This window comes from Lissotriton helveticus, chromosome 1_2 (genome assembly GCF_964261635.1).
Source record: "Lissotriton helveticus chromosome 1_2, aLisHel1.1, whole genome shotgun sequence".
Classification (NCBI taxonomy): domain Eukaryota; kingdom Metazoa; phylum Chordata; class Amphibia; order Caudata; family Salamandridae; genus Lissotriton; species Lissotriton helveticus.
This window is the reverse complement of record NC_136058.1, coordinates 103124167-103146730: the sequence shown is the minus strand read 5'-3', so window position 1 is coordinate 103146730 and position 22564 is coordinate 103124167. Positions and strand designations below refer to the sequence as shown.

At 46.2% G+C, this 22564-nt stretch overlaps 1 protein-coding gene across 12 annotated transcripts in view; it reads right to left on the bottom strand.

The window, feature by feature from the left end:
* The window catches only part of DOCK7 (dedicator of cytokinesis 7), an 870736-nt gene that overhangs the window by 122537 nt on the left and 725635 nt on the right, over positions 1 to 22564 (bottom strand). For all 12 annotated transcript variants that reach the window (XM_078669468.1, XM_078669501.1, XM_078669509.1 and 9 more), the window contains 2 exons: positions 20972 to 21164; positions 19765 to 19908 (listed from right to left, as the gene is read on the bottom strand). In XM_078669468.1, the coding sequence (XP_078525594.1) occupies positions 19765 to 19908; positions 20972 to 21164 (337 nt within the window). The remainder of the gene's footprint in view (positions 1 to 19764; positions 19909 to 20971; positions 21165 to 22564) is intronic.

Sequence of the window (22564 nt, the reverse complement as noted above, 5' to 3'; positions counted from 1 at the left end):
CTGTGGCTAATGGGGGGCTGTTCTTCCAGCTAACCCCCCCAGTTTTGTAACTGCCCAGCCACCTAAACCTCCGACTTTAGTAACTGCTCAACCACCTAGTCCACCTACTTTAGCAATTGCACATCCACCCAACCACCCCATTTCAGTAATTGCCCCTGCGCAATCAATCCCTACTTTCCTAGCACGGAGTTCTGAGTCAGTAGTAGCCACGAACTCGATCAGGTTGGTAAGGAAGACCACGGTGACTGGTGATCGTCTAGCCCATGATCCCAGCAGAGTAAACTGGAAAAATTGAGTCAATCTTCCCCCAGAGGCTGCTCCCCACGTAGTGGTCTTAACTGGTGTCCCTGAGCTCACTAACTCTTTATTAGAAACTTTTGATTCCTTAAAAAATAAAGTGGCTAGCTGGTTGAATATCCATAGGCCCTTTCCCCCCAATATTAAAAGTGAAATGTTGATGGTTTGGAGGGCTTCGTGGGTGGGATACACTATGAAGAAAATTAAGGGTGATTGTATCCTGGTAAACTTTAGGAACCCAGCGATTGTCTCTCATATCTGCAACTGGTTAGGCAGCTCGGGAGACACAGTAATTCAGCCATTCCCATTGTCTTTTTTTTATCCACCTTCAAATAGTCGACTGTACTCAGGGCTCGAAGAAGGGTGGACCAAGGTGGGCCCAAGGTGTCAAAGCAGAGGGTTTAGGTCTAACCATTATGAACCATCTATGCCCATTGATTATTTACACACTAATAGGTATAGCTGCCTCGACCAGGTAGACTGACTACAGCGGGAAGTAGGCCCCAGGGTTAGAGATGGAGGGGCGGCCCCCTCAAATCTGTGTAGCAACCAGGAATAAGGCCCTGGGAGGACCGCTCAGCTGGGGATAGTGGTGGACATCCCCGATAGTTGGCTTTTGTGCCAAGAACCCTTGCACCATGGCCCGACGGGTGTTACTGATGAAGAACCCACTTTGCAAGCCCAATGTAGCCCTTCTGGCTCAACTGTATTAAAAATTCTTTCCTGGAATGTGGCAGGTCTCAATAACAAACTGGCCTGCCCTGAGTGGGGTTCTTTTATAGACTCAAACGATATATGTCTCTTCCAGGAAACTTGGGCACGGGAAGAGCAATTCCGATTAGGTTTTGCCTCATTCTCAGTCGCTGCAAGGTGGGGGGGAAGAGGCAGACCGTCGGGGGGACTAACGATTTGGAAAGGAGCCCATCTGGGTTGCAGTGCCAGGGTTATGGATACGGCATCAGAGGATGTGCAATGTGTGGTCCTAGAGTGGCAGAATGGCTCCAGACTCGCTTTGGTCAATATTTATTCTAGACCTGTGAGTGTTATATCTGAGTCTGGAGCCATTGACGAGTTCTCCTCCTTCCTAAGTGAGATTCCTCAGGGAGTCACGCTCGTGGTAGGGGGAGACCTCAACTCCCACTTCGAACCACTTGAGGGTCTGCTGGATGGTGCAAACCAGGAGGAGGATGATGTCTGGAAAATCCTACAAGTGGCGGGCCCCTTGGCAAGGTCATGGGCACCATTGGCCGTACACATTACGACCCTGACGCTGACTCACTCAATCAGGGCATGTAACGGTCGTGTAAAGTCGGATAACCCTCCTATGTGTACTTTCAACAAACCTGGGAGGGAGGCACGCCTTGACTATATCTTTGTTGAGTGCAGTGCCTGGCATAGGGTACTAGATTTCAGGGTGGTACCCAGGGGAGAGAGCGACCATAATGCTTTGATCTTAGACTTTTCCTCGCCTGGCATTCCTAAGGGCATTCCAGCCTTAGAGTCCGGACCAGTTAACAGGGCCATCTTATCAAATAACAGACGCAGGGTAAGATGGGATAAGCTGGTCACCAACCCAGATCAAGTAGCGGAGTTATATGCCCGGGTTATCCCAGTATTAGAAGCCGCTGGCGCCCTAAAGGTACAACACCCCCTGTATGAACTACACGTAAGGCTGGCAGAACTTAATAGGGTATTAGTCAATAGCTTGTCAGATAGCTTAAATCCCCCAGGCCCTAGTGGGAGAAGGGCTGGAAGCAAACCCAGCTGGTACAACAGGGCCTGTAAACTGGTGAAAAGAGAACTCCTCGAGGCACTGAAACAGAACAATAACAGGGCACTTATAAAGCATAGGAGGCTAGTATACCGGCAATTAATTCATCATGCTAAGATTGAGTGGGGGAATGAGAATTGGGTGAAGCTAACGTCTGCTCTAGCAGTCAAAGATGCACGGAAGTTCTGGCAGATTGTGAGCACTGGATTGGTTGAACCTGAGTTGGCAGTAGCGTCGAATATCGCAGCAGAGGTGTGGGAAGAACACTTTCACACCTTGTATCAGGGGGACAATTCCCTTACGGAACTGCACCCAGGTGACATAGTGCTTAGCTGTGTCCCTGGTTCGCCTGAGATTGAGTTCACTGAAGGTGAGCTTCTGGCTGCTATATCTAAACTCCTTGCTGGTAAAGCCCCAGGGCTGGATAAGGTCCCTGGTGATCTTTTTAAACATGAACCCGGGATCTGGGCTCCTTATCTATTGATGATTTTTAATGCAATTTTAGGGGGCATGGCGGTCCCAAGTACTTGGCTGGGAGCAGAGTTAGTCCCTATCTTCAAGAAGGCCTCGCCTCTGCTCCCAGTCAACTAAAGGCCAATCAGCCTAATAGATTTATCACAGAAACTCTTCGCAAGGCTGATTTTAGACCGCCTCCTGGGCTGGATGGAGGAGTCTGAAATTTTAAGCCTGTATCAGGTGGGCTTTAGAAAGAACGTATCCACCACGGACCAGATTTTCCGATTAACTATGCTTTTTTGGAAAACTGTTAAGGTCGAGGGCGGTTCACTATATACTGTTTTCGTGGATCTCCGTGCGGCCTTCGACCTGGTTCCACGCCGGAAACTGTGGAGCGTTCTTACGGATTTGGGCATTCCTGTCCCTCTTCTGAATATTATAATCCGACTCCACACTCAGAATTTCGCACAGGTTAGGTGTGGGAGAGAAGCTAATTTGTCATCTAGCTTCCCCGTTGGCAGAGGGGTGAGGCAGGGGTGCGTCTTGGAGCCCACCCTGATTTGCCTCTACATCAACGGGGTAATCCCCCACCTGAATGCGGTCCCCAACAGAGATGCTCCAAGGCTTGCTGGGTCTGGGATCTCTGCGATTATGTTCGCAGATGATACCCTATTACTCTCTAAGACCCCTATGGGTATACAGCGAGTCTTGGACGGTTTTGTGACCTTTTGTCATGATCGGAGGCTGGAAATAAATACATCAAAAACTAAATTCATGATTTTTAACCCCACCGAAAACAGCACGCCCAAGCCCCGCGATTGGAGGAGCCAGGCTTGAAAGAGTCCAGACGTTTGAGTATCTGGGTCTTACTCTTAATGAAAGTATGACCTGGGCTCAACACCAAATTAAATCTCAACTAAAGCTCTCTCAAAAGGTGGGGGCATTCTCAAACTTCTAAGTAAATCCACGGTAAAACCTATTGGACCACCTCTTGAAATTTACAAATTGCAGACACGCGGGGCGGTAATTTATGGTGGCGAATTGTAGGGTCACAATTGTGTTCCTGCAATTACCGTCAGGGAAAATAAGTTTCTTAGGCAGTTGGTATCACTGCAACCTAGTACACCTTTGCTGCCCCTCAGGCTCGATTTGGGCCTTAGACCACTAAAAGAGGAACTGGGCCTTAAACCCCTATCTTTTTGGAGGCGACTCTGGGTAACTCCAGAGCTCAACAACTATAGGCAAGAACTTTCAGAGGTGTTAAAACTGCCGAACGCGTGGAAACTTTCCTGGTTAAAATATATAAGACAAGAATTTGAGAGGTTAGGTTGCCCCCTTATGTGGATCAATCCAGAGCAAGCTTGCAGAAGCATATCGCGTAAGCAGCTGGTTACTCTGTACTATGAATATAATCTATCTGCCCTCTTATCGAATGCCCAAACAGGGACTCTGTCCAGCATGTTTTTCACAATGAAAGACTATTACAAATTTGAGACTGTATTCTATGATATTAGTCCAGCTGGTTTTAGGAAGTTGTATCTCCAATGGAGATACGGCTCTTTGCCAATCAGAGTCTCACGAGTAAATGGTGCCCACCTACTCTTAAAAATTGCCCAGGTTGTACTGTGGAGTTAGAAAATGATTTGCATGTCCTCTTTTTTGCCCTTCCTACCAGACTCCTAGGAAGAAGTGGATTGTTCCAATCTGTAAAAACTTGGGGATTAGGCAGTGCTCCCAATCTTACCGAATACTAAACACTGATCTTTCTCCTCCAATTGTTTTTGCTGTAACCACATTTTTAACAGCCATGTGGAACATTAGAAGGAAATATGTGAATGCTCGTCTCAATGGGATATAGTATACACATGTATAGTTTTAGGGAGCCTGAATACCAACCAGAGAAGGGAGGGGCCTTGAATTGATCATGCTTTTAATTGCTTTTAGCATTTTTGTATCTTACTGTGATGAAATACCTTAATGGACATTATGTAATCTTAGCTTTTTAACATGTTGAAATGAAATGAATTGTGCTAATTTTTATTGTTGATTGTAATGTGATCTCTTTTATGACAATACTGTTGAAATAAAGATGATAAAGAAAGATTAACAAGCAGGGAGGAAAAGTAAAATAATAAAATAAAAAAAAGAATAAGTGTAGAGAAAAGAAGGCGCAAAGAACGGAGTAAACACAAGGTGGTCAGAAATTAACAGTTAAGTAAGAGAAATATGTGGGAAATTGGTCATAAGGAGATTCTGTGGCAGAACAAGGGAAGAAGACGTGTAAGGGGAGGAAAAAAGTACGTTAGGCAGGAAGCGACATTTGTGCAAGTTGCAGAATCAGAAGGGAGGAGGAATGGAAGAAAAGGAAAGGAAAATTCATAGAGAGGAAAGGAGATGGAAGTACAAGAGAAGCAAAGAAAAGTGAAAAGTGTGGGGAAAAGGATTGGATGAGATAATGCTTACAAAGGGAATAAATCAGGGGCGGCTGGTGTTCATGGGTGCCACCCTACCATCCTAGGGGGATTAAAAAAATGTAAATGTAAATGTACATGTATTTATATAGCGCAAATCACCGACCCGGTATCTAAGCGCTTGCTTAGGGAACCCGTCCTGGTATTCCCCTGTGAGATACCCCGGCAGGGTATCCACAAGGTGAAAGCCAGGCATCCCGCCGCGAGGGGCCGTAGTGGAGATTAAGCAAGCTATTGCCCAGAGTCGCAGAGTGTGACCCCGTGAGTCGAGTAGGCACCGGAGCGAGAATTGTCGAGTCCGTGGAATTTTTGAGCCCGAGACCCGCCGAGGCAGGGAATCGAACCCTGGTCCACGGCCGATCTCAGCTTCCGGGTCTGCCGCCTCTAACCACTGTGCCACGCTTCTCCACTGTGAGCTGGAACACCAAGCAACTAGCAATAAATTGTGCTGGCTGCTCGGTGAACAAACATGGGCAAATCTGGGGTTTTCTTTGAGGAGGTGGGGGGGGATGAAGGCTCTTGGCTCTGCTGCGCATGCTTTTGGCTGGGCGAAGATTTCTTCGACCTAGAGCAAAAAAGCAGAGCAGTGACGACACACAGGTGGGCAGGATCTGTGTATCACTGCCAGAATACAGATTTTAATTTGGGCGTTATTTGTACAGCCCAGGGAGGAGTCAGAAGCGCCCCAATAATTCCAAAGGCTGGGGGAAGGCCAATGAGGCCAGTCCGGCTTCGGGAAAGTAGTGGGGTGTGGCAGTGGCCTCTGCCTCTCCCTCGTCGAGACCCAGTAACAGTTGTTTTTTTACTGAAGTGATTGGTGTGTTGGGGTCTGGGGGAGGGGTCAATCCAGCATTTTTCAGTTTGCTTGGGATGTGCCTGCCTGCGTCATTGCCACGCTGTCTTCTGCCCTCTGCAGTCACAAGTCTCATGACTCGGAGTCGGAGCCCGGTGCGAGAGAACACATCGAGCTCCTAGGATTAAGGTAGCAGTGTTTAGCTTGACTATATTTTAAGCCTCCACCCCTGTTGCATTTCTCGACTAACCCCTAACACGCAGCACCTGGCCTGTGGCCTCTCTGCATCAATCGTCGAAGCCTGCACACCGTGGCCTCTCCTCTGATCCCGGACAGCCTGGGTTTCATACTTCACCGGGGAGGGTTCATGCCAAAGAGGGAGTGAACTTGAAGTGAGGGTCAAGACTCAGAGAAGTTTTGAAAGTCTTCCTCCACTGCATCGAACCAAAGCATCGGGAGAGGCTGGCTCTTTAGGAGCTCACCCTACGAAGGCATCACAGATGGTGCATATGTGGAAAGGTTCAGCCTCGCCCCACGGCTGCAGCCACCCTTCCAGGAGCCCTCCGAGTGCCACAGACACAACCCCGCCCTGAAGGGAGAACTAATGTGCTGTTATGACATAGTAATGTCAAGGGATTTGTGAATGAATGGCGCACATTTTATTTGTATCTGCGCAGTTTTGAAACAGGGTGAAATCTTAGCTCGAAATGATGTCACAAGGAGAAAGGACTCGCAGCGTTTCTCTAATCCACTGCTTGTTCAACGCCATTATGCAATTTACATTTTGCTGCCTCCTCCCCCACGGCCATGCACACGCCAAGCCAGTTGTCATGATTTCAATGAAGCCCTAGTAGCTGTCAGAAATATTCACTTAGTAGCCATGGCGAAGAACAAATGAGGATTCATGGTAAATTTAAATAAGATATCTACCTTCAACGGCTGTGCTTCTTGCTGCGCTCAACCTGTAAGTCACTGAAACTATAAGCGCGCCAGACTCAATGGAGTCTACAAACATGTCACAGCCCGCTGCTCCGGGAATACCACTTGTTATAGGCCAGAAGTTATAGGCAAGGGCCTGTTACGAGGAACAGTGTATTTAAACCAGTATAGCCTTTGTTGCAATGACCCTTCCCCATCGTCTTCAATGGAGCGCACAGATGTCCATGTTCTACCAAAGCTTCCGGTCAGTAGCCATCAATCGTGCAGGTAGAGCTGCCACCTTTCCTACTAAAAACCTACCAGCTATTTGTTCATGTTTTAAGATTCTGCAAAGGGCTGGAAATGATACATAAATAGAGTTTAATAGAAGATAATCTGCATTAGCTTTTAACATGACGTCTCTGTCACTGTTTACTTGCATAAAGGTAGTGGTAGCGCACATTTAAGTGTTTATTTTTTTATTTTTACTGTTTAAATGATACACTGACAAGGGGTCTAAATGGACGAGTTACTTACCTTCAGTTACAATGTATCTGGTACAGACACAGTCTAGCCGCAGATTCCTGAACTTCGAATATCCCCAGGCATCAGACTGGATCTGGAAAACTTCCGCAGCAGCACCTCTGCGTGCCGGGACAGCGCCGCACGGTTCCGCCCAGATGTCGTCCACGAACGTGATGTCAGTGGAGCCATATAAACCCCTCCCGGCGCACTGACGTCAGTTTTTGTCGGAGAATCTTTTCCGCGCCACAACGCAGAGCCACCAGCATAAACCGTGAGAGTATGGGAACAGTGTGCAAAAAAAGATGAAAAAGAAAGAAGCTGAATGGTGAAAAACAGCGCCATAAAGTACAGTGCCAAGCACGGTATACTGAAAAATAATTAAGGAAAGAGCAGAGCACTGCTTTGAGAAGCAACCCCGCAAAAGTGGGAGCTAAACCCTCCCTGGAGGCAGAAAAAGATGTGAAAAACATCAGGACAGATTTAACTGTGAAGGGCACCAAGTCGGGAACACCGGAGCATTGGCAATCCACCACAAGTCAGTACCAGAAAGGGACGTCGAACCCCCTGTAAGAGAGTTATAGACTGAGGCAGAGCCAGTCGACTTCAAAGCAGGACTGCAAGGGAGGGAGCGACCCCAAGGCCAAAGGAGAAGTGGGAGGGGGAGAGAAGGGCTGAACATGAACTGACCTCACACTGGACGACCCAGGGAGTAGGGATCTAAAAGGACACATGGTAAGTGAGCATACCACCCAATCACGAGAGTGGGTGGAGCATAACAAGCAAAACAAAATAAGGCATCCCATCTAGGTGTGAATTGAAAAATGTAATGTCACCCCGCAGGAAGGCAAAGCCACCCGAAGGAAGGCGAATGCGGGAAACCCATCCTGAAAAGCTCCTCGCAGAATGGGGAGGATGGGTGGGCGTTAAGGAATCTGCGGCTAGACTGTGTCTCTACAGATACATTGGTACCGAAGGTAAGTAACTTGTCCATGTGATAGAAACATCCAGCCGCAGATTCCTTAACTTAGAATAGATACCAAAGCCATACCCATAGAGGAGGTAGGTCTGTGACCAAACCCCACCAAGTTCCAGAAGAACTTAGCCATCAACAAAGTGCCGAAACACAGTGGGGACATCAATGCTCGCGCAGCCAACACCAAACCATGGAGCTATGAAAAGAGCGGAGAACAAAGGGAGGCAAAGGCACCATAAGCTGTCAAAGACAGCACAAAAACTCCCGTATGTATACCGGGGAAGAGAAGGAAGCACAGAGCCATGAATGTCGGTGTGGAGTGACAGTGCATGACTTTGTAAAGAAGTGGAACTGAACCTAGGTCCGAAGGGTCCGCAGGAGCAGATGTGTCGACTGGAAGCAAGACTCAGAGAGAGAACAAAACAGTACGACATAGTCAGTGCATACCGGCCGAGTATGCACAACAGTGGAAAAAAGCAGTGCTGAACCTGCACCAGCTAAGATATGTGGGGCAGCAGTGGCAGGATTTCGACCCCTGGCCTGAAAGTGCTGGGATTAACATAAACACAAGACACTCCAGTCGCAGTCGCTCCTCCACAAGACATGTGAGAGGGCAGACGATACCAAACAGAAGTACCCAGAACAGGACCACAGTGAGACTGGTATTCATGTGGAGGACAGGGATACACATAGGCATACAGTGTGGATGGCAGAACCACTCCCAGAATAGGGAAATTCCCCTGTAGGGTCCCGTGAATAGCCCAGATGGGAAGGACGCATCACCAGGTAGGCAACCGGCAAAATGTGCCCCTTCGGCAAGCCGGACACACAGACAAGAACTCCTCTTACAAGCAGAGCGGGGAGAAGACTAGGACACTGCATCAAGGAGTGATGCCTGCGGGACCCCGCTGCGGGAAGAGCAGAGAACAGACATTAAGAAAGATACACACTGAGAGGTGTTGTGTGTCATAAAACAAGAGAAGAGTACGCTATAAACACCAACAGTAATGTCGAAGCAGAGTTGGACAAGACAATGTCCAGATCTACATGCAACAGTAGCTATTCTACTGGGAGGAACCAAAGTTCCCTGCGAGATAGATAATGAGAAGGAGCAAGACACCAAAGTGGAAACAGACAGGACCAACTCATTGGCCCAAGCATGGACACCAAAAAGCGAGCATCCATGTACAGAACACAATGCCCTGAAAGCGTTACAGCAGGAAACCAAGCAGAAGCTTGGAAACACCTGTGCGGAAAACAACAGAATAATAGGACAAAAAACTCCTGATGGGAAGTGCCTAGAAATGAGGGCACAAAGCCTGGTACAGCATAGACGTACATGGCGAAGACACCATCATCTATAGGCAAGGCCAGACAAAGTGGAAGCACGAGAAATTATCACCCATCCCAGAGAATGGAGTGTAGATCAGCCACCACAGAAGCGAAAAAAGAACAGAGGCATCCCATGACAGCGAACATACCAGGGTGCACCCACAGGATGCGCAAACACTGACGAATTGTGATGCGCAGCTGCTCTGCCTTGGCGCTAGATGATGATGGCAGGATGGCATCCATTGAAGAACCATCGGAGCGGGACAGAACAAGAAAGAGCACAGCGAAGCAGAAAAACACCCCTGGAAAAGGCAGGTGAGGCAGAGACCTCATGGTAGGGAAACGCTACAGACGCTTGGAAGTAATACGGACAACCGTAGACCCCAACCATACCGTAAAGAGCAATATAGTGACACAAACCTGTAAGTCACATACACTGAGCCACAAAAGAATCTTCTGTGAGAAAGACTCCACAGGAGCGCACTGAGCCTTCCCTGCAGAAAGGCAGCCACATAATTGCCAGCAAATACCCCACATAGGGTAAGTGTTAACCCCTGTGAGGGGGGTCCTCTTGGGATAAGTTCACAGTCAGAGGACTGAAAAGAAGTAAGAACCAGCTGACCAGCTGTACTGAACAAAGTCAAAGAGGGCGGAACAACCGCCTACACCATCCGGGTACTACGTGAAGAACCCAGGACTCAAAATAAACAAGGTAACGTCGCCTATGCACAAGAACTAGATACCACAAGCCAGAAAACTAGGCAGCAAAGGCAGAGAGTCACAGTAGAACAGGCATGAGGCGGGAGACTGCTGAATCAGCGTGGCAGTAAAAAAGGTCCACGCCATTGAATGGCAGATCCCAAAGAGCATCCCGAAAATAGTTTGGGAAACGACTGTCACGCAGCCATGCATGGCGGCGCAAAGCAACCGACCAGGCTAATGCCCTACCCACAGAGTCAGTTGCATCAAGGGATGATCGAAGAGAAAATTGTGCCATTCCCCTGCCATCGAGAAGAAGACGATGTAATTCAGCCCGGGGCCCTTCTGGGAGAGAAGGAAGAAGGAGCTCAACTAAGTCCCAAAGGGTAAAGGAAGCACGTGTGAACACACAAGACGTGTTTAATGCACGGATGCCCGCACTGGCAGAGGTAAAAATGTGGCAACCACATGTCTCCAGCAACCGAGATTTCCTAGTGGGAGGTAACAACGGTAAAGTGGAGGAAGGCTGCAAGTCAAAAGCCGCCTGGACAACCAGACCTAGAGCTCTTGGGTGAAGGGACAGGCAGAGAGGATCATCTGAGGCCAGACGATGCAGGCGAGCAATAACCCAATCAACAGGGTCACCAGAGGAGGGCTGTGCCCAGGTACCAAGCAGGATGTCAAACAAAGACCCACCAAGGAGCAACAAAGGCTCCACCTCAACAGGCTCCATGTGGAGGAGATCCAGTCAAGGATTAGAGGGCAGGGAAACCACAGGGGGCTGAAAGCGAAGAATATCTGCAGCTGTGTGAAAAGCCAGTCGCCATTCTGGGGGGCGACAACAAACTGTCGGTAGGAGACGGTTGGAGACTAACCCGTCCACTTGAGAGTAAAAGTGGAGGATCCTGAGGTTGATCCGAAGGCCATGGAACGCTAGGTACCTGCACCAAGGGGCACCGAAAAGACCTTGGGCACAGTGAGTCCAGAGGGACGTCAACCTCCTGTAACAGAGGAGGCGTAGGCGTCGTATCGACGTCGAGAACCTCCAGAGGGGACATGGCCTGGGCGCGGTCCGACGGTGACCCAACCTCTAGGTGCGGGGGGATAAAGGTCGACAGGGCGTTGAACTTGGTGCCGCGTCCGACGTCAGCGTAGGAAGACGTGCAGGTCTATGCGGTGACTGGACGGGTGGGCTAGTCGGTCGACTGGGTGTCCCAACAACGTTGTATTGTCTCTAGAACTGGCGTCGATGCATGCAGCCGTCGTCGAGGACAAATCCGCCGGCGAAGACCTGACATGAGTGCCTTCCTCCTCTGTGGGACCCGAAGGCGCACCAGGGAGAAGGGGTGACCCAAAGAAAGAGTGGAGGGCCTTTGAATAAACCTCCATTCAGGCCCGTTTCGCTCTAACCCCCGGGAAGGGGGGTATGGGGAAGACAACTGCTGGGTGCCGGTGCCTGGCAAAGACCAAGAGCAAAGGGCCCCAGCATCACGTTTACGGGAGGACGACCTCTGCGACTTATGTTTGTGCTTACCTGTCTCCGAATGACGTCCGCGGGAACGACCTTATGAGCGGGCCCGATCCCTTGAGGACTTAGGTTTCATCTGTTGACAGGTGTCGCACTTTTCGGAGTCGTGGTGCACTCCCAGGCACCACATACAAATGGCATGCAGGTCCGTGACAGACATTTGGCGTGCACAGGTCTCACACGCTTTAAAGCCCGAAGGCATCGCACACTGTTCCCGTGACGCTGGAGGCGTCAAGAAGGAAAACAGGCCAAGGAACCGCTGGTTTTACAGGATCCGCGTGAGACGCAGAAAAGAAGAAAACTGACGTCAAAGCATGGAGAGGAGCTTATATGGCTCCATTGACGTCATGTCCGTGGACGATGTCATGGGACAACCCTAGGTGCAGGTAGTGTGTTGCCACCAGGGCCCAAACGTCTACTGCACCCTGGCTAAGGCTGGATTTTACTATCAATGTAGGAGGTGTGTGTGTGTGTGGGTGGTGGGAGTTCATATCTCCCAGTGCCCACAGAATCCATAATATTCTACTGCTTGTGCTGAAAAAGCACTGTTAACTTTTGCGAACGCACAGTCTCTGCCACAAAGTCAGAATGCCTGTAAACCGTAGGTTCCAGCTGGAATTTGGCATAAGGGATTAATGACTCAAGGCTGTCATGTGGAATGTAGGCATCCTATGAAAAATGAATTGATCACTCACAGGCCATAGTTTCATCACAGACCTACTGGCGGGGCCAAATAGATAGAGGAGACTGTGTCTCTGGCTCTTGCACCCTTATGAAAGGGCCATTGCAGCGAAGTTGCATTCAAGAGCCATTCTGCCAAAATGTTCACTTCTCCTTCAGACTAGCACATTTTGCAGATGTGCACAAGCCAAAGTTGAACATTTACAATACTGCACACATTTTTGGCAATGTGACCAGCACAACTACCTAAAAGCCAATTCAACTGGTTGATCTTGAGGCCGGAGCCATGTGTACTCAGCAAAAGAAGTAAACCTGAATTGTAGATCACCACTTCAGGGTCAACTGTTAGCCCTGTCTACCAATGACCTCTCTACTCTTACAACCTTTACCTGCCTAGACTCAGCTGCTCTGCAGACGTTAAAAGTGACCGTACCTAAATTCTTCTGCTATGAAGCAAAACACATTGACTGAATATGTGCAGCAGATATCCAAAGAGACAGAAACCAACCCCTCTACCCAACAAAGAGAGCATGGTAAAGAAAAAAGCTTTTTAATATAAAATGTATTTACCTAAAAATTATTCAAGCATACTGATATGTTAAGGATTTTTTTTATTGATTCAGGCGATACACATTTTCAATTGGAGCCCATAATACCGATCATTTATTTTAATCTTTCAAGGTTATGGATTATTGCAGGAAAACCAATCAGTGGAACATTTAGCATTTTATGACCCTCTTCTTTTCTAAGATCTTACTCCCAATAACAGTTTGCTATGTTTGCCCTCGCAAGGAAGCTTCTGCCAAACAAAGCAGTGTAATGTCCAAAAGACTAGCAAACCCTGCTCACCTCAAACCATGCGCACAGCCTTTCGTTTCGTTTCTACCATGCCTCCCTCCAAAGGCCAAAGAAACACCCAGCAGAGCTTTAAGTGGGATGAAAAAACTGGGGGTGGGGGGGATGGTCTCTCGTAGGAGCAGCTGATGTAATTATGAGCTTGGCTTAAAACTGTTAAGCTAAAAATTTGTACTTAGCATAGTGTGCTGCCCCACTGGTATTGTGCTTCTTCTGTCATTGCCTCCAGATATATAATACCAGTGACATTAAACCTACAACCAGCGAGGATTATAGGCTTTGTCAATGGTTGTAAGTTGCATAAGATAAATAAGAACAAACTGCATCATTTTCAATATTATATACAATGAAAACATAGGTGGTTCATAGATGTGTTACAGGTGGGAAACACTTAGAGGGCCTATTTCCGTTGGTTGTATGTGCTTGGCTTGGGGGTCATTTTGCAAGCAGACCAGTGTGAGGATTGGGCACATTTTTGATTTGATTCTAATGTTATCTTCACACTTGTGCTTCAAAATGTTATATTTGGATCCCCCTTTTTTCAACATTTTGCAGTAAATATGTGGTGTAAAACCCACCATTTGAATCAATTTTTTTTCAAAATGTTCTTGCAGGGGGAGAACCCCAGCACCCTCCTTTTGCATTTCAGGCACGCTCGCTTATTACATTAGGTTACAGCATTTTTCTTCCCAACGAAATCCACCAGCCGCCACTGGAATGAATGGCAGAATGACAGAGAATGATGAAGGGGGAAATGGGAGAATCGTGAGGAAAAAAGGAGGACAGAGGAGGAAAAGAAGGTCAAATCAAGGAGGAAGGGAACAGAAAGAATGGCAAACAGGACTAGTGAAAGACGTGGAAGGGACTGGATGAGACTAGAGAAGTCACCAGAATTGTGGATGTAAGTCGGCTGAGAGAAGCAGAGGATTAAGAGAAGGAACAAAGTAGGACAAATTAGAAGGGAGAAAAAAGGAATGAAATGTGCAATCATAAGGAAAAAGAAAAGAGGAGGAACTGGTGGTGTAGAGTACTGGGGGAAACTAGGATGCTAATTGTATGGACAAGATGGAGAGAAGGTATAAAATATCTGTCAGCCTGTCTCTCTAGCTCTTTTTTGTGTTATTTCGCCTGCATTATTCTTCCCTTTCCACAATCCCATGTCCCTACCTGATGGTGAACTCTTCCTCTTTACTGTGCCCTATTTCTGCCAGCATAATATCTTTTTTCTCTTTTCCAATTTCATCTCTCTTGCTGCCTTTAAGTGGTGCCATCCCATTGCAGTCTCACCCTCTCTCTCTGTGTGTCCTTCAGCTTATCTCATTCTCTCTGCCTGTCTCTCTACCTGTCCCTTTTCTCATTCATGTTCTTTCTTCCATCTTTCACAGCCTCACTCCTTTCTCCCTTTGCTCTCCTAATCCTTGTAGTCACTCTTCTATTTCTCCTTTTTTCCCACCCTGAACCTCTCTACATTGACTGTCTCCTATCACCTGCTGCCTGCTCTCCTTTTACTAGGTTCTGATTATAAGAGGCTATCTAACCTAGGTACAGCCGGGCGGGAGCCATACCAGATATAGTATCCACCAGAAAGATTATTACTGAAAGGAAGTACCTTTGTTTTTTAATGGATACTTCTACCTGCAGCTTCCTCACCAATTGAATAGATTCCCAAACAATACCTCCCAGGAGGTGGTCTGATGGATGGACGAATTAGGAAATTATGCAGCACAGATCAGGCAAAGAGCCCATCCCTACGCACCTCGTAGTCCAAAGAGTAGTGTTTGTCGTGCATGTGCTTTGCTGTTCACACTGCTGGCAAGCAGATCTCTGCGATAGGAACAACTCTGGCAATCGCAGAAGGTGATGACTTGCCCTTGACGGCTCATTTTTCCACGGGCATTGAACACTTTGATGGGGATAATGTTCCAGCAAGACAACACTGGTTTCCGAACCACTTTGCCCTCCCTACTGCCACAGAAGCCAACAAAGAGCTGGTTATTCGATCTGATGTCCTTGGTGCAGTAGATATAGAAACCTGCATCCAGGTAATGTAACTTCTCCTCTTCTTTTATGAGGCACAGAAAGACTGAAGGGGGATGGACTGACTCAGGTCCCCCTTCACCATGTTTGTTTATTACTTTTTTGTGGATGGCATTTCAAGCCTATTGGCAAAGTCAGGGTCTCTCATCAGGATGAGAAAATATGGAGAACTTTCGGATTGATACTAATCAAATCAAGAGTGGGCTCTCGTCTCCTAGAATGCCTGAATCAGCAGGAGACAATGGACAAGTGCAGGTGTAGTGGACCGTCACTGTTCCTCTGAAGAACTGATTTCTGAACTGGCGATTCAGGTGCACAAATAAAAACAGGTGTCATGAGATTGTTGGTGGTTTTCTCCTGCTTCTCTGAGCCCTTTAGCGCTTCCACATACACATGAGCCAATTCAACCAACAAGAATTGTTCTCCTTAATTGTCACCTTGGTGCTTACACTAATTATCTGCACCTGCACACAACTGCCTCCCTCTATTCTTATTGAACTATTGCCCTGTGATCCAGGTTATTCCTAGTGATTCCGGCTCGCCTGAGGATACACAGGTACACAAGCATACTATAAGGCCCCATGGGACCTGAAGGGGCTCCACAGGGGGCAGCCGCCCTGGAGAATATCCAGAACTAATAAACACTGTTGGGTCAGACTCTTGGGCTTTGATAAGGCAGCATAGGTGCCGGGAGCTGCATGGGCTGGCCGGTTTTGGCCACATGCTGAAAGTGTGAATCTGTCGGCACAGTTAGTTTGCGAAGCGCACCAAGAACTAACTACGGCTCTGATGGAGAAGACACTTTGGGACTTGGACAGCACCTCGGTGACTAACCTTTCAAACAAGCTTTATGTTTTGTGAGCTGATTCTGTCTGATTAAGGAATGGAAGGATGGTGACCTTGAAGGAGCCCTGGAGTGGCGCCTGCCTCTTGTCATCATAAAAGGTTTTGCTTCCCTCTCCTCGACTGCAATGGGATCTATACTGAGGTAAGACTCACATGACTCATGGTCTGACCACAGGCAGATCGAATGAGTGCCAATAATGGACATCTAACCCTTGCAGTCCCCAAATGGCGTAAAGTCTGAAGGCTTGGGAGGAGGTGTCCTGGCACTGAAGTTTTACTTTGATGTAGGTAAAGCACAGCAGCTTGAAACTCTCTGACAGCAAGCTCTAGAGCCTTGTCTAAGACATGGGAAAATGGTAACCCAGTGCCGACACGGAGCCAGGGCTCCTACCAGTGTTAAGAGCTCTCAATCTTTGGCAATTACAGTTGCTTTCTATCTGCAATGGGACATATTTGGAAACTGTCATTTGTGGCAAAGGTTCTACAGTGCATCATCATCAGTCTTGCAATGCACATTAGAGTCTTGTTATTCTTTCTTCTACTCTCCCTGTTTATTCACTTCAGTTATGGGTGATTCCCAATCACAGTCCCCCACTGCATACAGTTTGACAGCTATCACAGTGCCACCCTTTTCCTTCAATTTTGCCAGCATCAAGCTTCTCAAGCAGGCTTGCCAGGTGCTTCTTTATGACTTTCTTCCCATGGTTAACATTCCTTCATCAGTGTCTTAGCACAGACTGCTTTTTTGGCTGGGTTCTGGAGTGATCTAGCAATGAAGCTTTATGAGTCGCATGATACCTGTAAAATGTATTTGCACGTCGGTTATCACCTGGACCAGCATTACGAGCCAACAGGAGTGCGCTCCCATTGTAACTGCTGTTAGTACAAGGCCTTTAATAATCACATTATGTTACAAGGTGGGCTTCCTGAGACCCCTATCCTCCCAGTGAAGACAAAGTATCACCTTGCTAAACAACTTCTTTGCCACAGCACCTTCAGCCAAAACATTGCACGGTGATGGAACATTCAGTTTCTCCACTGTTTGCAACCAACTTTCCTACCTTTACTGTGGTCCTTCTGGACCTGTTGAAAGCATGTGTCCTCCCCCACCCGCGTATGGCAGAAAAGGTCTTGCAACAAAGGAACAGATACATGAGCATATTTTGCAAAATAGACCTTATGCTATATGACAGTAGAAAGCCTCTATGTTGAAACTGGGTCTCACTAGTCTAGCATAACTCAAAAGAACACCTTCATCCCCAGAGGGAGATTGGGGTCACCAGAAAGTATTGCCTGGTAAAAGTCATCTGTCCTCCAATGCCCATCCCTCAATAATGCTCCTTCCCACCTGGAATGATTTGCAATGCCAAATAAAAAGTAAAATATAGATGAATATTACGCTGAATTAACTTAATTTCAAAAGCAAACAGTTCAGTGAAGAGCCAGCAAGGACCAAAGAGTCTCCTGTAACCTCAGACACCTACCAGCAGGGCTGCAGATGCAATTATATTCAGGTCCTGTTCATTCAGGAAAGGTGTTCCAGAGGGAGGGAGAATGAAAGACCAAGCAGAGTGCAAAAGCTGTAGGACCCATATCCTGAGATGCTGCTGGATTTTATGAAGAAACGGCCGATCCACAATAAGAATTTAACTGCCAGGAATTAGGATTTGGACATTTTTTGTTTCTCTGATCGTTAGAGAGTCCGCAGATTGCTAGGTGTGCAAACAAAGTGGTTTGCCTGTAGGCACAGTCACAGAAGGCTGGTATCCAAGGGGCTAGATCAGACACTGGTGGCTCCAGCCCAAACCAAACCCTTCCCCACCATTGTGGCTATAGTATAAATAGGAAGGATGGGTTGAACTACGAAAGTCACTATACAAGAAACTTGATACTATTAAAGGGATTTCGTTTTGGATTCTTTGCAGTGATTGAACGGTATGCACTAGATTAGGGTTCTCCAGAGTCAGTCGTGGAGGGCCGGATCGCTGCTAGATTTTTTAGCATACCCCCATTTAGATAAATGTAGTTATCTTAAAATCTGACATTGTTCCAGCCCTCCAGGACAAACTTTGGAGAACTCTGCACTAGATCATAGGTACATTTTAAATAAATGTCTGACTATATTCTATGAACATTATTGTGAACTGGAGCAGCATGTATTTTATTTTCTTCTGCAGTTGTTTTAACCTAATAACATGACACTTAATATAATGAATCAGAAACCAACCCACAATTATTTTACACTTGCCACATAATGAATCATCTACCAAAAACTGCTGATTTGAGCAAAAGATAATTAGTTTCAAGGGTTACCCGATCAAAAGTTATGTCAATCCTATAAACACCATGTATTTTAGGTGAATGACTTCAGTCATTCAGTTTTGTTTCATCAACTTTTTCTGCTTCCATTTTTTAGGAAGACCACTCTTTAAAAAGATATATGGCATAGGAAATAGAAATAACAATACATATTAGTAGAAGTGCAGATAGCAAACTGCCAACTCTTTCAAAGTATTTGGCTAGAAGGTCATACAATGTCATATCATTTAAGGCGGCAATGGTGACATTATCAAGTGCATGAAAAACAATGTTTTAATGAATGGTGGAAAAAGCTCGCAATTAGGCTTTTCATATAAATCTATAAAGCAACACCTGCTTTTGCCTAAATAAGGACAGTGTAATGCCATATATTTTTAATCATATGTGAATATTTCGGCTACCTGAGAAACAGCAACTGGTATTTTGCTATAACTATGTCAAGGATTGTACATAGAGGTCGATCCCCTCTCTTAGAGGCTCAGAGGAAAGGGAGACCCCTTGCAGAAGCAATGGGTGTGTCACAGTTTACAGAAAGGCTGCACTCTAGAATGCATTGCCTGACAACACAAGGAGTAAAAAGCCAAGAGGTACAAAAACCTCAAAAGTGCTGGCTCTCAATTGTAGGACAGCTCTTGCAAGAGTAAAACTTTTGGATCCAGAGATGGAGTAGAGCTGGAAGAGCAGGATCAGGTACGACTGGGACAGGAGCTGGATCAGGCAGGACTGGAGCATAGCAGGGGCAGAGCAAGAGCAGTAGTTGGATTCGAACGCAGGAGCAGGTAATGCAAGAGCATAGGCGGAGTTGCGATGAACTGGTACACTGATCAGAGGCCTTTTTTACATTGGTAGAACAAGAACTGCTTGACAGGACAGGGATGGCCTCTCAATATGAGCCACCTGACAGGAATGGGGTGGTCTCAGAAAGAAACATTGGAATGGAATTGATGTGGCAACCTTGGAGTGGAGACTATGTTGGTAGCCTATCTTAGAATGGAGTCTCAATAAAGTAGAGTTCAACTGTAGTTTCTTTTTTACAGTCGTGCCCATTGCTGGCCCAGAACCATAACTTCCTTGAGAGCTACATAATGCATCTTAAAAATTGAATCAGACCCACTAAACATGAAATAAATGTTTCACTTGTTAGGAGAAATTGTTAGGGAATTATTTCTCGAGTGATCATACACAATTTAATTAGCATTTTAATCAGTAGCATCTTTAAGAGGCAAGCTTTACAGATTGTGATCATAACAATTATATAATTACCAGAGAGAATGACGATGCTGCTTGTTCCAGCAATCCTACAAGTCCTGCTTCTGTAAAATACTTTCCAGAACAGATGCCTTCTTCATCTGGAGATACTACATCGTCAGAAACCGCAGATTCTTCCAAAACATTTGAAGAAACATTCTAAGGACAAATAAGCCATACTTACGAATGTCAGTATACCTGCAATGTACAACTACTTTTACTATTGATGATAAATAATTCGGGGCCATATGTAGGAAAACACTTTTGCGATTCTCAATTTGTGATTTTTAGGGAATCACAATTAGAGAATCGCAAAACGCAATGTATGTAGGATTTGCTAAATATTTTGTGAATCCTACATATTCCTTATTTGCGAATCGCAAATAAGGAATAACTTCCCATTCATTCCTATGGGCTAGAAGGCCCATAGGAATGAATAGCAAGACATTTTCAATTTGCGATTCCCAATTAGAGAATCGCAAATTGAGAATGCAATTTCAAGGTTGCAAGGGTGTCAATAGGACACGCTGTTGCACCCCTGAAATAAGCATGTGTACACATGTGGCGCAGATACCTGTCCTAAGGGCAGGTATGTGCGCCACATAGCACTTTGAAAAATGCAAAAAAGTGCATTTTTCAAAGAAATCGTGAATTACTACCAACCTGAAGTTGGTGGTAATTTGGGATTCCTTAAGCCAAAATCACACAACTTCAGTGCTTCCTACATTGCATTTAAGGAAATGGCACATTGGGATTCCTTAAATGCATTCGCAAAATAAGGAATCGCAAATTTTGCGATTCCATATTTTGTGAGTGTGTTTTTGTGTGCTACATTGCACACTGCCTAAATTGCGATCGCAAACACTGAAATTCTGCGAATTTCAGCATTTGCGATCGCAATTTGGCTTCCTACATATGGCCCTTAATGTCTCTGACTGGATTATCAAGCCATCATGCATCCATGCAGTATCTAAAGTAATTTTACCCACTCATTTATTCACTCAATAATGGTTAGGTCACTGAGAAACTAATATGGTACACCACAGATAATGCTATGAACTCATGTCAACATTAACCCATCCAAGCATACGAGTTGGATGGATTAGCATGGACAATATAGCGACCATATAAAATAACCTCTAGTATAGTTTAATTTATTTGCTTTTTGGGCATACATCCTCCCTTTCTTTGCATTCATATTGCTTTATGTCCAAGCCATTACCTGAAACGTAACACATCCCACAGGAAGATATTTGCGATCCTCAAGCATGCTCAAGTATTCTGCCACAAGTGCTGCAGAGTGGACCAAACACTGTGCAGCTTCTGCATGATTGCTTCTCTCAGAATGTTTCCCAGCCATGTTCTGTAACCAAGTCAAGCGCAGGTCAGGTGAGGTTTGATACCCCTTCGCAATTCTGAAAGCACATAAGAGAAAGACCAAAGAATTTAATTTGCACTAAGTGAGAAATTGTCAGGTAGAAATGCTAGAACATATTTGTATATCAGATCTGTTTGCAGAGCATCTCTTAAATCGGATTACCATATTATATTGAGAGAATTTCAAGTACGCCACTAGCTTGCATAAGATATGCTGTTATATGTTAAGGATCCAGCAACAACATCTACTGCCTGCGGTCAGCCCTCGACTAACTTAGTAGCAGGTCTGGAGTAGAGTCACTTGGGATGAATTGGTCCCGTTTCTGATATGCATACTATGCTCGACCTCAAAGCTAGTATACCCATTTTGCCTTTAAAAGAAAAATGAGAGATTTCAAAATTTGGGGATTCAGAATGCGGTGAAGTTAAAAACATGTATAGGCAGTATTACTGGGCTCCTGAAATCAGTAGTTTTCTTGCTGAAACTGACCATATTCATGGCTGGGTAGGTCATATTGGCTAAAATTGCTATACTGCAGCATTGTTTTTCTCTGTTTAGCACAGTACAACATACACCTTTGTCACAGAACATCTTCAAGGCACTTATTATATAGAACACTTTCATATGAGGAGGGAAAGAAGTTGAGTGGTGCTCGTACACTCAAACTTAATTCCAATGAGGGTGGCATCTATGCGAAGGGTAGCTGGAAAGTTAGTTCTTGGCTGCACCACTATAGTTTGTATTGGGATGGGTCTCTGAAGACCAGCGCACAGATGGGGATTTGTTGATTGATACAGAACCTGTGACTGACCTCCCAGAGCAGCTCTTTGCCCTAGAGTCAAGAACATAATCCCTTTTTCTGATTAGATTGGTTATATGACAGCATGACCAAATTCTAATTCTACATGGAGAAGTGTGGCTCAATGGTTAGAGCAGGCAGACCTCGATGCAGAGCTCTGGCCAGGGACCAGGGTTCGATTCCCGCCTCGGCGGGTCTCGCGCTCATTAATTCCCCTGACCGGATATTCTCGCCTCAGTGCCTATTCTGATCATGGGCCCCGCGCTGCAACTCTGGGCAATAGCTTGCTTAGTCTCCACAACGGCCCCCACAACGCGAGGGAGGCCTGGTCTGCACCATGGGGGTGCCCAGGAGTGGACACTTCACAGGGAAAGCCAGGAAGGGTTCCCTTGCGGTATTCGTACAAGCGCCGGGAAACCCACTGGGGTAGCTGTGCGCTATACAAGTACAAAAACATTTACATTTACATTTACATAAGCTTAGTATGCTATATGCCCTGCGGGCACCCTTATTGTATCAACAACATTTTAGATAGGCAGCAACAGTATGATGATGAACAGATGGGAAAAAAGGTGGCTTCACGACCACAGGAAACGTACAAGTTAACAACACTTTCAGTTCTTTCATTGAAGCACAGA